At 35.9% G+C, this 17,818-nt stretch overlaps 1 protein-coding gene across 1 annotated transcript in view; it reads right to left on the reverse strand.

Moving 5' to 3' along the window:
- The window catches only part of LOC102686398 (guanine nucleotide-binding protein subunit alpha-14-like), a 45,074-nt gene extending 31,403 nt beyond the window's left edge, over positions 1-13,671 (reverse strand). Inside the window, exon 1 of the mRNA XM_006626881.3 lies at positions 13,191-13,671. Coding sequence (XP_006626944.1) covers positions 13,191-13,314 — 124 coding nt within the window. The 5' untranslated portion in view covers positions 13,315-13,671. The remainder of the gene's footprint in view (positions 1-13,190) is intronic.
- Between the last annotated feature and the right edge of the window lie 4,147 nt (positions 13,672-17,818).

Genomic DNA, 17,818 nt, shown 5'->3' on the forward strand with positions numbered 1-17,818 from the left:
TTCAAATGCCTCAGACCACTCTTCACATGTTCTCATCAGTGCATAAAGGCTTCATGGCTAGCTGTGCAGGCAGGGAGCATCGAAATTGTGTTACCTTAGATCTAGTCTTATCACTGGTGTTACTACCTTCTATTCAAATGTATCTTAGGAAATGTACATTTTAGGAATATTGGAAGGACATTTGTAGGAAAAGTTAAATACTGTATGAGAGGATGTAGCCTGTTAGTTTCTTAGAAGTTAACTGGTCCAAAGACCTCATCCATGCCTTTCTTCTGAATCCAGGGTACTGGCCTCAATCACATAGCTGGTTAGCCTATTCCAGACTCCTGCAAATTCTGGGGTACAGAAATGCCTCAGTGTTTCACATGATGGTTGCATTCAGGTTCAACATAACCATCATATCTACCATTTTCAAAGGCTCTTGCCTCAGGTAAACAGTATTTACATGAGAAAAAGTCATACATTTTGCAAACTTTCCCTCCTTTAATTGTAACACGTAAAATGCTCTGTAAAACCTAACAGGTACAAGGTTTATACAGAAAATTAAAGAAATTGCACAGCCATAAAATGCTGTTAAACCTGTCCAACACTTAGAGGATCCTGTGACAGACACATTAGTATTAATGTTCTGTAGCTGACCAATTTGTTTATCCCAAGTGACTTATATTCAGACTCATTTATTACAGATGAACATTTTACTAAAGCAACCTGAGTGTCCCCACCTGGGATTTCAGTCCGCAATCTTCCACTTAGGCATGGAGACGAAGCCCCTCCTCCACATTAATGCTTACATAAGAGCCTGCATTTGCTTAGGCTGAAAATAATCTCTGAACACTGCTGTTGCTCTTTGAGATTTGGAAGCATGAAGTCCCAAGAAATTCCAAAAAGAAAATGTAGGGAGCTCAGCAGGGTGATTTGCTAAGCAAATCATAGATGTACAATATGCAGTAAAAAAACTTTAAGTGATCAGCACAATTATTTACATAAAGAAATTACAGTCTGCATCAGTGCTGTGAGACAGAGGTTAGGTGGCTTTCACACTACAGTATTCATAAGTCCGATAGATCAGAGAAGTGAAACAAACCATTGCCAAACTTTTATAAAAAGCTTAGGAAACCTGCACAGTTCTCCCTCTCTAGACTTCACGTCATATTGTGTAGCTTCAGCCAATTTCAATACCAGAAAAGAAGTACCAGGAGGACATCTAAGAGGTTACAGACTATTGATAAATAACAAGATAAAGAACTACTCAAGATAGAAAGTGTATGAGGTAATGTCTTGAATATTTTCATGCTTTCTCCGTGTGTCACTTGTTGGGATAAAACAGCTGCTGGCCATTGCAAACAATCATACAGTATGTATTTCACGTATACTTTCTTAATTCAATTACCTAAAACTGACAGGCACTACTCATTAGCTATGCTAGAAAAGGGGGTTTCTAGCTTTTTAACAGGCCAAAACCTTCATTTTTATCATCTATTTCTGTAACTGTTCAGTAACTCAATTTACCAATCTGATTCTCAAAAAAGTCTCAGGATTTTAGACCCAGATTTACAAACTAAAGTCTTAATCTACTGTAAATCACTCACATTAGTCAGTGTTGTTCAATCTAAAAGTGGCAGCAGGATGGCCACGATTTTGAGGGCAAAAAGCTATCAGGCCTTCCAGACATTTGAAAAACCAGAGAGAAGGTAACATTAAATACCAAAATACTACGAAAATATTTGTACTGTACACCCTGATTAGCACTTCAAAAATACTGGGCTCACATTTGCAACCATTCTACAGAGCAATCAGCAAGCTGATTATATTTTGAAAATTATTTTGATATTGATGCACAAGTTACTCAATACAGGATTGCACTTCAGGGATACTACCTGACACAAAGTCAATTACCAGAGGCTGACTGGTTTTCCATAGTAATAAGTGCAGAGGGCAAGTGCAGAAATCTCAATGGAGGTAAATGGCTCATATTCTGAAGGTAATGAGGAATACAAAAAGGTGACAGATGCACTTACATTTTCAACAGGCATATTACACTTTCATATCATACTCTATTAGTTGTTTTAGTATTTTTAGCAGGATTAAATTACATGCATTTCTATAGTATTGCAATACATATGTTAAAGACTATGATGGAATCTGATATAATACGAGACATCAACGTCAAAAAAACATCAACATTAAAACCCAAATCAAAATAGTTTTAAATGGTGCGTCATATGTTAGAAAATTTAAACTTTCATTATTCGATTGAAGTAAAGAGCACGTACATTCCAAAAATGCATCATGTAAAGATTCCGCTGTTAAAAGAGACACACACCATTTTTCTTCTCATTGTTCACATTCCAGCAACTTTTAGAAAGAACACAAGACAGTTTACAAATGAGATGAGCTCATTCTGTTCATCTACGTCGATTGGATTTTAGTGCCCAAGTCATCCGAGGCCATTTCATTAAAGAAATATTCTTATCGGCTTGCACAATATGACTGTGTAGCTTGTTTCAGACACCCTCAACCCTTGATGAATGTATAATAAAAGTGTATCATGTTCACGTCCCCTTTTTTAAACTTGCATGCCCTCCACACTAAATTTTAACGTCTCATCTTGCAGCAGAGGGACATACATACTGTATACTGTATAGAACATTATTGACCAAGCAAGCTCCCTGACAATGAAATGTATTTATACTTCAAAAAATTGCAATTATAATAGCATGAAACACTTCACAGAATTAAGCATTTAGGGTTCAATATTGTAGATTATCCTGTTGCAAATAACATCAAGTGGCATAAGGACATGTGGTCAAATAAAAAGGTCCTGAAAAGACTAAACATTTACATTTTACTGAGTAACAAGATGATGACCAGTAGTTAAGAACAGCAGTTTCCTTGCTATCTGTTATTCTTAGTCATCTTTTTTATACTCAGATATTCTTCCTGCGATTTTATGGCCTAGGAATTGTAGTTTGCAAGAAACTTGAATGAATTAGCATCCATGCAAATGTCAGAACAGTTTCCCAAACCTTTATGTGACAGTGAATGGATTTAAATGGATTTCAACAAACATTCAACTGGTGACACCATCCACCTTGAACTGCCATTCCAAAAGGCTTAACTTTTCTAAACATCATTTCCAAACTATCATTCCTAAAGTGTCTGTGGAAACATGATATGTACAACATATTAAGAATCAGTTTAAAAATTAAAAGACTTATTAAGTTACTTAAAATAAGGTAATCTGGTCAGCCAACATGACACTAAAAATAACGTTCAATTAAAAAATTGAACTCGCATGCAACTTCAAACTATTTTTAATAACTGTTACTTTCTATACCATGTCTATAGTTAAAATTCAAAATAATCTTTTTAAAACCACAGACTGCAGCAAGCCAGTACTCAAGGACTTTAAGGCTGTTATCACTGACAAACACTGCCTTTCTGCTTCTGGATGACAGACTGGTTTCTCTTATACGGTATACTGAGTTGAATACAGAGGCCTAGCAGGGTGCAATGCAGAAGTCCATAGTAAAGCTGACCTCTGGAAAAGAGAAAGCATTAGACAGTATTAGACAATACAAAAAGAAAGGAGTAGTTCTGAGTAGCACCCACAATATTAAAGCCCTTTTTCATAGGTTATTTCAATCTGGCTCCACTATCTACACTGCATTTTCTGTCTCTTTCTCTTACAAAGTAATGGGGTTTGTAAAACAAATGTGTCAAGAATGAAAATCAGCCCACGGCAACAGAAATAAAGGAAGTTTAGAACGTGAAAAGTTGCTCTACTTATTACCAATCACTACAGATCTAAGAAATGCATTGCCAGTCTGAATCAGACTAGATAAAAAGGTCTAATGCTTATCTTTGACACCACCTACAACAGGAAAAACAGGTTTAAAGAAATATGTCCGGTATCTGTCTCAAGTTACTAAGCATAAAGTAATTACTCTGCTTGCCAACTGGCTCCTAAAAGCTACATGACTGAGGACAGGGATGACTGAAACTGATATATTATACAACCATCACACTTACACCTCAGCACTTCCTGTGTTTCTCTTATCATACTGAAAGTAACCAGCCGTCCATGTTCTAACTGGGGGAGCCAGAGCCTATCCCAGCGAGCAACGGGCACATGGCAGGATACAGCCCGGACAAGATGCCAGTCTATCACAGGGCACACCAGGGCCAATGTTCTCAGAAGCCAGTGAACCTACCAATATGTCTGTGTACTGTGGGAGGAAACTAGGGCAACCAGAGGAAACCCACATGAACAAAGGGAAGAATATACAAACCCCACAGGAATTCAACACTGGGCCCCGGCGCTGCAAGGCAGCAATGCTAACCACTGGACCAACTAGCCATCTTTACACTGGAACTAATAGCATTAAAAATAATCTTTTAGATTTCACAGATTTACTGCATTTCTAATAATCATTGTCATGACCAAAAAAAAAAGTGATGTTACAAAATCTTGTAGGCTATATCACTGGTTTGATAGGTCATTACAGGTCAACTAGACAAATATTAAACAATTCCACATCTGATCATCACAAATGTTTTCAGCAGAGACATATACAGTACATGCAGTAAAGTATGAGACTTCTGACAAAATGTCTACTTAACTTCCATAGAGTAGGTACTGTAATTTCAAAGTGTTTTTTAAGGAGCTTGTACAGTAAATGTGTTCAGAAAGGTCATTTGGAGAAATTTGGAAAATAACACCAAATGTTCATTTTTGTTTTGTAAACATTTCTAAAAACTGAAAACATTTACAAGCAATTTTAAACAAAGGAAATCTGGTTTTAAATCTAAAATGTAGATGCTAATCCACCCCCTAGATTTAAACTGATCTGCAAAATTCACTAATTTACTAACTACTGAATACCAGAACCTAGATTATGGATATGAATAAAGAAGAGCAGTGGTCCTAGTACAGATCCCTGTTGCACTTACTAATTACATCACCCCAATCTGAGCAATCAGCTTTTCTCACAGGTTTCTGTTTGCTAAATATTAACCCAGACAAACAGATTTCCCCAAATGCTTACTTCCTGTTATTTGAGAATTAACCTTTTATGAGGAACTGTATCAAAAGTCTTCCGATAATCTTAATACAAAATATTCTGTAGTGTGCTCTGCAAAGTGTCCATTACAAATGTTACTAGTTCAAAGAACTCCATTCAATCCATTCTTACTATTCCCTGACTGATCATTTTACAGATTTCTCAAATGCTTCTGTTTTTAGCACACTTAGATCAATATAGTTTGCAGCACACTACATTATATTTTCATTATTTTATTTCTGAATGTTATAAACACTCATACTTATTTACAGTATTTCAGTCTCGAAATGTATAGCCACTTTATCCCAGCAGAAACTGATGAAAGTGAAACACAGAGCTCATGCTCAGCCAGTTTTAGATGTTTAGTTCTTTTTGTGTCCATCAAAGTTGAAAAATCCCACATGAACAGTTTTAGAGCATGGCCTCTGTGTCATGTATACGATATACACCGTAAGTGCAGCACAACACTTTGGTTACTCAAAGTGTTTTTTAATAAGTAAACTTAATTTATACATATTCTGTTTTTTCAAATTTTCCAAAATTCCACAGCTCAGCCGTTAATGTCTGAAAGTACAATTCTGAGCCGCAGCACATCAGCTGGGTAATGCTGACCTAGGATCCTATTTTTATGTGATGCTCCAGTTTAGTTCTAATAATTGTTTTCTTAACTTACATGAATTAGAAGTTACTGTAAATATATTGTATAATTCATTAGTTCAGTTTTCTCAACGTTTCATATGGATGAGACAGCAATTCTCCAGTGCATGTACAGTATACCATCCCTGTTGAGAGTTAGATTAAAGTCTTATGGCTAACACCTCTTGTTTCTGAAAGAATAATAGGTAGGATAACATCTTAAGTGCTTCTAGTGCTTAATACACTTCTGACCCTTCTATGTGAATGCTATTTCATACAAAAACACTTCTATACTTCTGAATCTGAAGAACCTGTTTTGAATGTTGTTATCCATTCCCCACCAATTCCACATTAATACTGTTCCATTCTACTTCTAAAACTCTCCCATTCCTTCACAGACATTTGTCCTCAAACAGTAAACGACTGTTTTGGATAAAATCTGTAGTGATTCAAAATATGATTAAAAAGACCTGTTCCAGCATTTCTTCTAAAGCTACCATTTTAGGTTTTGCTGATGACACTCCTTTGCTGATGACAACAACAACTTCTTCTTTTGTATATAAATTCTTAATTTAATTTTTATAATCAACATCTGGATGTGGTGGTCATTAGAATATGCCTGTAAACACTTCCTTTACTACTCTATCACACCCACAAGACATTACTCCCATATAGAAAAGAAATTTGAACTTTGCTTCCCTCTTTAAGTAATATAAATGGTTAACATATAGACATGTCCATATAAACCATCCTAAAAGATAAATAACCATTCTTATAATTAAAACTCACCTCAAAAACCGTTTTGTATTTCCTCTCTTACAAAAGCACAGATGTCTGAACAGATACAATTTTATTTCTAATTTCTTTCCCTTTTCTCACCTATATTCTAATTGAATTGATTTCAAGAAGAGCGTTCTGAGGAATGATCTAGACTTCTTGTAAGGAGTCCTCTAAATTTCCAGGAAAGATGCATCATTTCATTTTGGTTTTGTTCATATCACATACTGTAAGTATGCCGGTCAACTTTTCGTTTTCATGATCAATTACCCAGTTTTCAATTTTCAATTTTAAACTCTATGCTAATAAGGTTCTCCCTTCTCTTCAATTTTATGAAAAGACATTATGATAAAAAAGTGTCTTTTACCTGACATTAGTAATAAACTTTGTCACATCAATCGATAACAAAACAAACTAATAATGACAGCCTCAGCCAGGAGATTTTTAACAAACCAATCAAAATATAATACACAAATTAAAAAGTCACAGCATCTTTCAGAAAAAGAAAAAAAATTAAGCTTCCTACTTTAGACTTGTACAGCACATTCATATCAAAGGGGATATTCAAGTCTTAATGAATAAGATACATAAAATTGTTGGCAAGCAAAACTGTTTAAATTTGCTCTGAACAACACATTATATATTGTATTTCATTTGTGAAGTAAAACAATAGTTTTGTGTGTACCATTAATGTGTAATTACTTGCAAACTTCTTGTAAACTAGCAGCAGAAGATGTTTCTTTTAAATTTTACATTACTGTATGTCCATATATTTCCACAATTTATTAATCTTAGATTTCTTTGTGTATACTGCTTTGTTCCATAGCAGAGAATAATCTGACATCTTATCAGCTGTTCAAACATTGCCATCCTGAACAGTCACATGACCTGTGAGTCACTGAATTCCCCTACAATGACCAAAGGCAAAATGAGTCTGAAAACAGGCTTCTCAAATGAAATCTTGGTCTACTCCAGGAATGAGAATTGTTTGTTCAGGAAAGCCCTACACCAAGAAATATGATCCACTGAGAATCTCTCCTTCTTGTGCCAACATAGATATTTTTCAAAGAATGCACTCTTTCAAAGTTTATCTGATGACCTAGTCCTCCAAATATATATTTTTTTCATTTTAAAACTTGTTTTTTTTTAACTTTGAGATGCAATTTACCATTCCATTTGACAACATACTCTCTCACTCATTTTGTGCTGAGCACTATAACCATTTGCAATTCATTAATACATTTTTAATAAACCAATAGACTACCTTTCTGGTTTCTAGTGTTTTGTGCATTTTGTTCCAATTCATTATGCACAAACATGTTATTGCATGCTGGAAAATGTCAATATTTTATTTAATTGAATCCTACTTAGAGCATTAAGATGATGAGTCATCTACAAAAGCCTATTAACCTCAAATATATTCAAGTAAACCAAAATGTTCCTAGGTGTGGTAACAATCTGGTCTACAATATTTCTCAAACAGTATTTATCTGGAAAGATGCTGCCCTGACTCAAACAGGCTATGAAATTATAACAAAATGCAAAGTTAGAGGTGTTTAAAAGTGCAAATACTGATTTTAAGATTTAAGTTTAGATATACATTTAGATTTAATTAGATTTAAACTAAGATTAACATTAAGGGTATACTTATATCAAGTCTATCAGAGCTCCACAAGTTACAAGGATTACAGATTATCCTCTCTTTTTAACATGCTATTGAAAAATGATTATCATAATGTATTTGGTAGATGTCTTTATATATGACCATTTCCAACTTCATAGTAAAGAAAGTTTTCAAATAAAACCTATCAAATTACATAATCAGAATAAAGGCTATAAACATCAGTTTACTCAATATTGTACTGAAATAAAAATAATAATAATAATTATTTGTTAGTAATAATAAAACTAATAATAATTACTTATGTGATCCAAAGCACATGACATATTTTGATGGCCTTCCCATGATGCTGGAATGCTGAGTGAGAGATGCTTGATGTAGGAAAAAATGAAGCCCACTTGTGACAGGTACACCAGGGAGAAAGGTGGGATAGTAGAGGGTGGAAGCACTGGGTGGGAAATAGGATGAATACTGTAAGAACAGTTTAACCACTTGTAAATAAGGGGACTTGTTATAGTACTCTATGAAAGCAACAGACAAAGATTTCCTTCCTTTAAAGTTTCATTCCTTTATTTACCAGGCAATTCAACCTAGGATCAATACGTACTTAAAATGGATGCCTTGGAGGCCCTACTTGTTTAGTACTGTATGTCACGTGGCTGGGATATGTGAGTGATGTCCCATGCTAAACAGTACAGCTGCGATTCACCAATCTGGAGTCCACAGCCCTAACCACTACAAACTTCGGTTACTTCAGGACCAACAAAAAAAAAAGAACCTGAGCACACATGTGAAAATGAAGAGGGAGTGCATTAAGTTCCCTAGGTCATAAGCTACTTAGCAACCAAAAATCAGTTGGATGGGCCAAATGTCTCTACTTTATGACCTTTCTTTAGTTGGAGAAGAATAGGGCAACGATGGAGGTAAGAAGAAACCCATATGATGAGCGTCAAGTAAAATCGCCTAACAGAATGAGATGAGCAGACAAAGTGGTGAGAAACACGAAAGGTCAAGTTCATCTGAAGAGTGACTTACTAGTCCAAGATGTCAAAGAAAAACAAAGCAGAGACATTGGGAAGTTAGGAGCCCCCCTTTCCAGTGATCCCTAGTGAACGATGTGACCCCGAGCTAGGATATTTCAACACTCACAGAGTGGCAGCAGTGAAAGTGGTCCAGACAAGGACCTGGACACTATTGACTAATGAATTGTACGTCTGCTACAGAGAGGTTGGAAAATGACAGAGTTAAATTGGAAGGAAATTCATGTTTGTTTGTACAAACATAGTTGAACAAACTATATCTTACAACATAATACATTTCAACTTCCAGAAAACATAAGAACAGTCCCCTCATGGTTGATTCCCAAAAACCATAGGAATCCAAGGCAGTTTTGTTCACAAGGATCATGAACCGGATAACAAAGGAGAAACCGCATGTCGTCTTAAGGGGAACAATGTCTAATAGAACCAATATACTGTAATAACACTATATCAGCAACAACAGAACCAAAACAATCTAAATTTCACTTAATATTGGAAGAAATGCACTCTACATGAAATCTGTTAATAGTTGATGCTTCGTACTTTAAGTTATTTTATATAGATTACTGATAAGATGTATTAAAATATTTTAAGCTGATGTAGTATACAGTACAGTATATACTAAGGACTACAGATTCTAAGGGCAAGGGAAAACTAAAATGAATGCTGATTATGCAATAATACAAAAAAAAATCCATTTTGAATCCAGTGTGATATAATACCACTCTTTGCCAGCTAAGGGAAACTAGCTGAAGAACCCTCATAAAAAGTGGCTATTGATCCTGATCAACTTGTAGAACACTGCATGTTAATAAAAGTACTGTACTGTATATCACCAAGGCAATCATTAGGGATGTCAATTTATCCATGACTACAACATTACCGGTCAACTTAGTAAACATAGATTCCAATAGCATTCCAGCACTTGATTAAAAAATGTGGTCAGACAACCATACCACCTTCCTAGAAAAGGTAGGATTTTCTTTTTGTCAAAACTCATAGTGAATAACACTAATGAGACGAAAAGACTATCACAGACATTAAGGAACAAGTGAGGGTTTATTCCACACTGTAAGGTAACTGAAGAACTCAAAATCTGAAGTGATGTGTTTTTTCTTTCTACTTTTCAGCATGGAATGAACCTGTACTGGTCCTGTACAGCCAGCATGCAGACACAGCTCAGCATTTAAACCTAGAAAAAATGCATAAACCTAGCCTAATGCACAAACCAACAATTCCTCCAAAAGTACAGTATCTTCTAAGCTAAAGCAGTGCCTTGCTTTTCTTCAAATAATACCTATACTGTGCTTATTTTGACTAACATTTTTAGTCATCATGTGCTCACCCACAACACAGAGGGAGTTTATCACTTTGAGAGAACCCTGTAACCATACTGATTAGTAATGGGGAAAAAAATAAAGAAAACAGACTCTATTGATTTGAAACCATTAACATAACCTTTAAGTTTCAATTCTGTCAGCAAACCCCAAAGAACCCACATTCCATGTGAACAAACAGCAATCATAGTTCTCATCTAACATATTTACTTTAAAGTGGAAAGAGTGCTCAGCTTCCCAAAGAATAAAACGTAGGCCAACAGCTAACTTCAGTTTAACCCAGTGTGACATAAGCAAACATGAACATAAATAAACTCCCCTCCATATTGTTGGTTTGATTTATTCTTTGTATAAAAATGAGAGATGTATCTTAACACATCCAAATAATAGGAAACCAAAACAGAAAATTCCCATATTGTGTTGTCTTAAGTTTTTCAGAAGCATGCTGTGTAAAAATATATATATAATGGGTCTCAAAGCACAATTTCTGCAGTACACTAGCAATGTTTTTCTACCACTGTCTGTTTCAGGGATCACACTAGAAGCAGATCTAGAATAAAGCGAGTTTGGGAATACTTTCTAAATAGTTAATGATACTGATATATTACCGGTAGTACTGGTAGTACTGGTACTACCGGCAGTACTGGTAGTACTGATGAGTAATTGTACCTCACCATGGTCATATATTGGGCACAACTAAAGCTTGTATATGACACACCACAAACTGCAAATCACTAGAATTAATGACTATGTTGCTAACAATTATATTTGCCAAAGAGTATTTGTCAGCATAATAGAAGGTCCCTGTGATTAACAGAGTGATCACTTCCTAAACCAGCTGAACAAAAATTTGACAACTAAATCTTGACACACTGAGTTAGAAATGGAAGAGAACCGAAAAAATGAATCTTTGAATTTTATTGATAACGTGACTTAAAAAACTGACAGAGAAAAATAAACAGATTTAACATCACATCATATGAAATCTATCCATCCATCCATTTTCTAAACCACTTTATCCAATACAGAGTCACAGGGGAGCCAGAGAACTACTGAGCCAAGAATCAAGGCAGGCTACACCCTGGATGGTACTGTATGCCAGTCCATCGCAGGGGCACACATAAAACACAAACACACACACTCACACCAAGGCCAATTTTCCCAGAACATACCACACTTTTTCTGAAAACAGCTGAGCCAAAGGTGTACTTATTCCTGGTCAAGTCTTTTCACATTGAATTGCTCAGTTATGCCTAAGCTGACATACTGCAAATAATGTGTTTTTTGTTTCTGTTAAGTAATCCTCCCAAAATATTTGCAGTTAACATCACGGTTATGATTAAATGAATGGAAACAGCCACTACCTACACCCATAATGATTTCCAACAAAAACCCTTCCACAGATGTGAAGGAGTAATTTTATAGTTCGCCTGTCAAACATCTATATTGACATAGTTAATCATCATGACTTAATTTACTCTCATGTGCTGATTTCTTTATGTTTCTGGAAACATTTCTATGAATATAGATGAATCCACAAATCTTTAAAGCACAAAAACATACTGTACGATGCCATTTATTTTACAACAGCAACATGGTTTGGTCATCCTTTTAATTAGACAATAGATATATAAAATATGTCCTATATTTTATTTGAGCATAAACACTGAATTCATACTTTGGTCATTTAATTTTTCTACATTAAAATGTTTAATTATTATCTTTATTGGAGACTGTGTCCTTATGCAAAGAAAAATGCACATAGATCAAATGAGTCATCCGTGCCCTCTGTGTCTGAATTCAGCCCTTGTACATCTGGTAAAAAAAAAAAAGTACTTTACTGCTCCCAACCTATGCAAAATCAAACAAACCACCAAATACAGTACGTGCTGTATGAAAGCAAATGAAACTGGGCTGTTCAACAACACCACACCCAGCCTACCTGTCTAGTTAGAGGAGTACAGCTTAAAATTGGCCTCAGAACAGAAAACTCTGTCATGTGACTGAAAGCAGCACATTCTTCAAGCGCAGAGCTGTGGCTCCAGTGAAGGGCTATTCTTAACAAAGAAACTGAGTCGAATCCAAGGAAATGCAAATCCAAACCACATTTCATGTTATGACTAAACCCATAGACCAGTACACCTGTTGATAGAAAAAAAAACCTTACCGTTTTAATAGTTTTACAAAAATGATCGGTCTTACGTACTTTGAGGAGCTGGAGGTCCATACAGTATTTGACCTAGATCTTTTCTGCATTGTGATATGGAATGTTGTGTTATGTAGCGATAGTTTGTTTTTTTCCTTGATATAACAAGACATCTCCATTCCCAAGCTTCTATAGATAAGTAAATAAACTTGCACGTTCTGCTGCATTAAATGGCGTACATTAGACAGTATATCTAAATGTTCAGTCGTGCTAAGAGAATTATCTTTTGGCGGAAAGCAGCTCGTGTGTAATATACTGTCCAAACCATTACACATAACAAACGGGTGGTTTCTTGGCAGCAGAACGTAACATAGACTTCGGATCTGTAGCAGATCCCCAAAAATTACATTTTCAATGTTTTCCAAGTTGGCTTCATTGTGGGTTTATTTCAATGTTAAAATGTTTGAATCACTGTGACATTGGAACAGGGGGCAAGCAAATTCCCTTGTGTCTATCTACTGTAAGCAGTAATTAACCCTACCAGTAACTAGAAAAGGGAAGGCGACTCACCGAGTAAAAGCAATTTAAGCTCTCTGCGAGCATCCTTTTTGTCCCGACGCAGCTGTCGTTCAATTTCTTGATTTATCCTTTGACATTCCCTGTCTTCAGCAGACAGACAGCATCCCGCCATCATAGTTAAAACTAAAATCGAAGCCTGTCTGTGACAGACAGACAAAAATATATTTAATACAAAAATATTTCTTACAAATGTAGTGATTACTCTTATATTACTCCTGGAACACGCTTTCCTCTTATTAAGTGAAAACTCTCACTCCTGTCACCAATGGATGTTTGCAGGAAGTTTCCTCTCCAGGAAAAAAAAAGTCAATATATTTTATATGAATATATTTAAAACTAGTATCCCTGTTACGGCTGATATAAGAGGGCTTTTAAGTTGTTGTAAGTCCCTTTGTTCTGTGTATTGAAGCTGTTGACAGGCTGTTGGTAAAGTTACTCCACAGACAAGCTGACAGTTCAGTCAGTGAAGTGAATGAACTGCTGCGTGTTGGCAAAGGCTATATCCTGGGTTTTTTTTTCCTGTTGGAATTACATGGAGGCGGGGCGCAGACTACTTTTTTCTTTTCTAGGGTTGGGCGGTGTGAGGCAATGGCGATGACTGTGAAGTAAACTGGGTAAATGTGCACACATCGAGTGCTGAAGCCCAAGTAAAAAATAAAATGAGAGAGTCACGTTTACAGATAGTGATCTCTGTTGTCTGTGATTGATCATCTCACGGTTGAATTTATACCCACGAACCTTTGGTTCTTTGGGTAGTAAATTGTTAATGTACAGTATTTTAAACCTTTTTAATGTAGTCCTTCATAACGGAATTGCAATTTAAAATCTGATTTATTTTTAATTATGATATTGAAGTTATCCATCTGGTTCTTATTATCTAATGAAATACTCTGTGCAATTTATTTTTCCCACTCAGCAGGGTAATGCAAATGTTTTATATTACAGGGGTAAACGGATCTTTTAAACAAAAATAATGCAAACTAGCATATTACACGGAATTAGATCATCGATCTGAAATAGTAAAAAGCAAAATGAAATAACCACATACTGTACATGTTTATGAAAGCTTGAATACCATGACCATTTTCAAATTACTTACGGCATCAATACAATTAAGGAATACTAAATAAACACGAGGGAAATATATTAAGCGTACAAAACTATAAACTACCTAGCCATGGGGGATTTAAGGAAGTAATTCTTTCCTATCGCAGAAATGTTGAGATAGTCAGCAGAAGTCGAAAGAAAAAACATCAATGTACAATAAAGATGGCTGGCATTAGAGGGTGGAAATAAACAAAACTAGAACTAAAAAAGCACAAACTGGTATCTTTATTATCAGGGAGCCACTAAATGCAGAGCACAAAAAAAGACAAGATTTCAATATACTGTAGTTTATATGGTCTATAGTTAAGACTTCCACTTGAACATCAGAGCAAAGGTTTTAAAATCTTGAAAATTCAGAATCCAGATTTGATTGTGCTATGCATAGCTACTGCACATGTGATGTGAAATAATTAATACATAATTAGATACTGCAAAGCGATACTGTACATTCAGAAATATTCAAGCAACAAATTCGTAGTTACTATAGTAACATGTTTTAGAGCAGAGCTATACATTTTCAAAAGTCTTTTTTCAGGCACGGAAGATTTAGGAGGTGCTGTACAGTAGCGATCAGGTGGGAGAACAGATAATGAATTTAAGACTTACAGCAAAGGCAAAGAAATCTGAATTGTGATACTGTAGAAAGATAGAAGATAATCTCTATGTAGAAAAAAAACACCTTGAAGCCAAAGAAAAAGTCTTGTAGGTATTATGGCTGCTCGGTCAACATGCTGCAACCCAAAAAGAAAATGTGAAGGTATCAGTTTATTGCCTTAGATTTGTTTATGCTTTTCCTGGATCTGAAGCACAGTTTCAAATGATTTACAAATTTATTCAATACTGGTCACGGGGGATCCAGAACCTATCCTGGCTAGCAACATGTGCAAGTTTTCCATACTGAAAAGTACAAAGAAAGAAATTTTGAAGAGATAAAAAGAATTAAGGTTTTGGAAAATGTTTTCTTTCTACTTTTCATGGATAATTTACTTAAAAGAACATTTACGGTATCTGTTGCAAGCCATAAATGTAAAAGTAATAAAGTACAATAAAATACCTTCTTGTGCTCATAGCTGCACAATTCTTTTATTTCTAACAAGTTTTAAGAACATTGGAAATGTTTACAAATGCAAGGAGGCTACTGTAAGTCATTTGGTTGCCAATTGATGTGAGGATCTCATTCAACCATTTCTTGAAAGAAAACAATGTTATTAGCTATGAGGTAATGGCTGAGTAGCTTGTTTCAGACATCTAAAACCCTTTGCATAAAGAAGGCCCTCATACTATCATGCTTAAATGCCCTTCCAGATTCCACTTGGTGTCATCTGGTTTGTTTTTCATTGTTAATTATGACGAAGTCCATTGGGCTAACTTTGTCAAAGTCCTCGAGTGTCTTGAACACTGAAATCAAGTCCACTCATAGTCTGCCCTGTTCAAGATGAAAAGGCTTGAAAAACAAATGACAGGAGGCCATTCAGCCCATCTTAACCGATCTCAACCAGCAATTCCATGAAACAACCCAGGGTATCAGCTTCAACGTTCTGGCTTGGTTGTTCCACACTCTCGCAATCCACAAGTGCTGTTCTTGGTTTTAAATGCACTTTCACATTGTTCTTTTTGTTCCTCTTTATTCTAAAGAAGTCCACAGTGTTGAATTTTTCGATGCCTTTGAGGACATTGAGTATTTGGATCAGGTTCTTTCATTATGCTCACTGTACAAGACTAAAAAGATTCAGATTCTTCAGCCTGTCAGTTTAGAAAACTCCCTTAAATCCCTAGCTCTCTCTGGGCTTATTCCTTATTAGTGACAAATGCAGTTGACTCGCCCCGGACTAGACTTGGAGCCGTGTAGAATAGTTGGTCAGGGAGAAGTGCATTCTGCAAATGTTACCGAGGAAAAAGCAGGTGTGTAAGAAAAGAGATGCATAGGGAATGGTTGGTGATCAGGAACGGCTTCCAAGGTTTCTGGCAATATCCGGAGTTCAATGGAACGGGAGGAGGAAGGCCCTTAAAGGGGTTCAATTTTAAAGAGGTTGAACTTGAGACGATGAAACTGCATCCAGGAAAAGGTGGGGGAGAAACAAAAAGATGAGGAAAGAAATACTGGAAGACCTTTTATGGAAGAAATATTTGGGGATCAGCAGTGTAGAGGTGGTAGGAGAAGCCATGTGAGGGGATTAGAGAACCCAGGAAGTGCATGCAGAGAACAGGAGGGGTCCCAAAACTGAGACATGTGGAACACCTGTGGAGAAGCACTGGGGGGCACCAAGTGATCTACACCAGGAAATAAACCGACTAGACACACATAAGACAGGAACAACAAACAGCCTACATGCCATACATCATTCCAGCTCATCCCACACATGTTCAATGGGATTCAAGTCTTTCAAGTGCAGTTTCCTCTGCAATAACTGTCAAATTCCCACCCTGCAAGAAAACTGTTGTGCCCCAGGACTTGGCATCACCGCTGATACGTCCACTGGTGATGTAGTCCCAGCGGACCGATGGTACAGTGATTTTCTTTCTGGTAATTTTCACCAGGCTTGGCATTGAACAAGTTTCAAAACCTGTGTCAGTCCAACTCTCTCTAATGAGGCCAAATGATGCAAAAACCCATTTAAATGATTTCTGAAACCTACATGCTATATTCTTCAGCAAAATAATGCAAAAAAAGTTACAAGTTTCCTTTGACGCTCATTGTATTTTTGGATTTGATACTTTTTTAAGAAATATGTCATCTTAAATTGTTGTAGTATAAGTAAATGCAGAAACAGCATCACTTAAGAGTGATGTGCTCAAAATGTAGATTAAGGCAACAGATAGCAACTAAAGTATACTATACTTTATAAAGTATCAAAATATAACACAAAGTATTGCAGGATCTTTGTGACAGTTTTTCAAATATGTCACATTAAGCAACTTGTGGAAAGTCCAATGTGTACAGCCTTTTACTCTTTACCAGCCAGTTTTTCCAATGACTAAAACTGTTCTGCAGCAAAATCCCAGTCCGTTTCACCCAGATCACAACTTGGCACTACTTGTGAAGAAAAAGTAAACTTCTGTCTGATGAAGAGTCATAAATACCATGCATTTATTTTCCCAGCTGGTAAAAAAAGTTCTGCAGTTAATAAGAATAACAGGGTTCTGAACTGCATACAGTACTTGGCGGTGATATTTGTAACCATAAAAAATGATCAGTCAAGAAAATGTGGAGTAGATGAGAGAAGAGGTAGTAAGAACACAAAATATTATCATTTATTACCCATGATTCATGCACTATTGCAAAAGATGATGTTCCCTTCTTTAAATAAAGTGATCATAGAGAACATTGTTTTTCTCCCACATTGTCTTTTAAAGGTTTGCTATCTCTTAATATCCACAATACATCAGTTGCTTCAACTCCAAATTATTGCATTCACCAAAGGCTTAGCCACAAAGACAAATAAGCTTCTTTAAGCATGTAAAGCTTTATACAGTATTATTAGCTGCAAACCATGATCAGTATAGCCCACTTC

This window comes from Lepisosteus oculatus, chromosome 3 (assembly GCF_040954835.1).
Source record: "Lepisosteus oculatus isolate fLepOcu1 chromosome 3, fLepOcu1.hap2, whole genome shotgun sequence".
Taxonomy (NCBI): domain Eukaryota; kingdom Metazoa; phylum Chordata; class Actinopteri; order Semionotiformes; family Lepisosteidae; genus Lepisosteus; species Lepisosteus oculatus.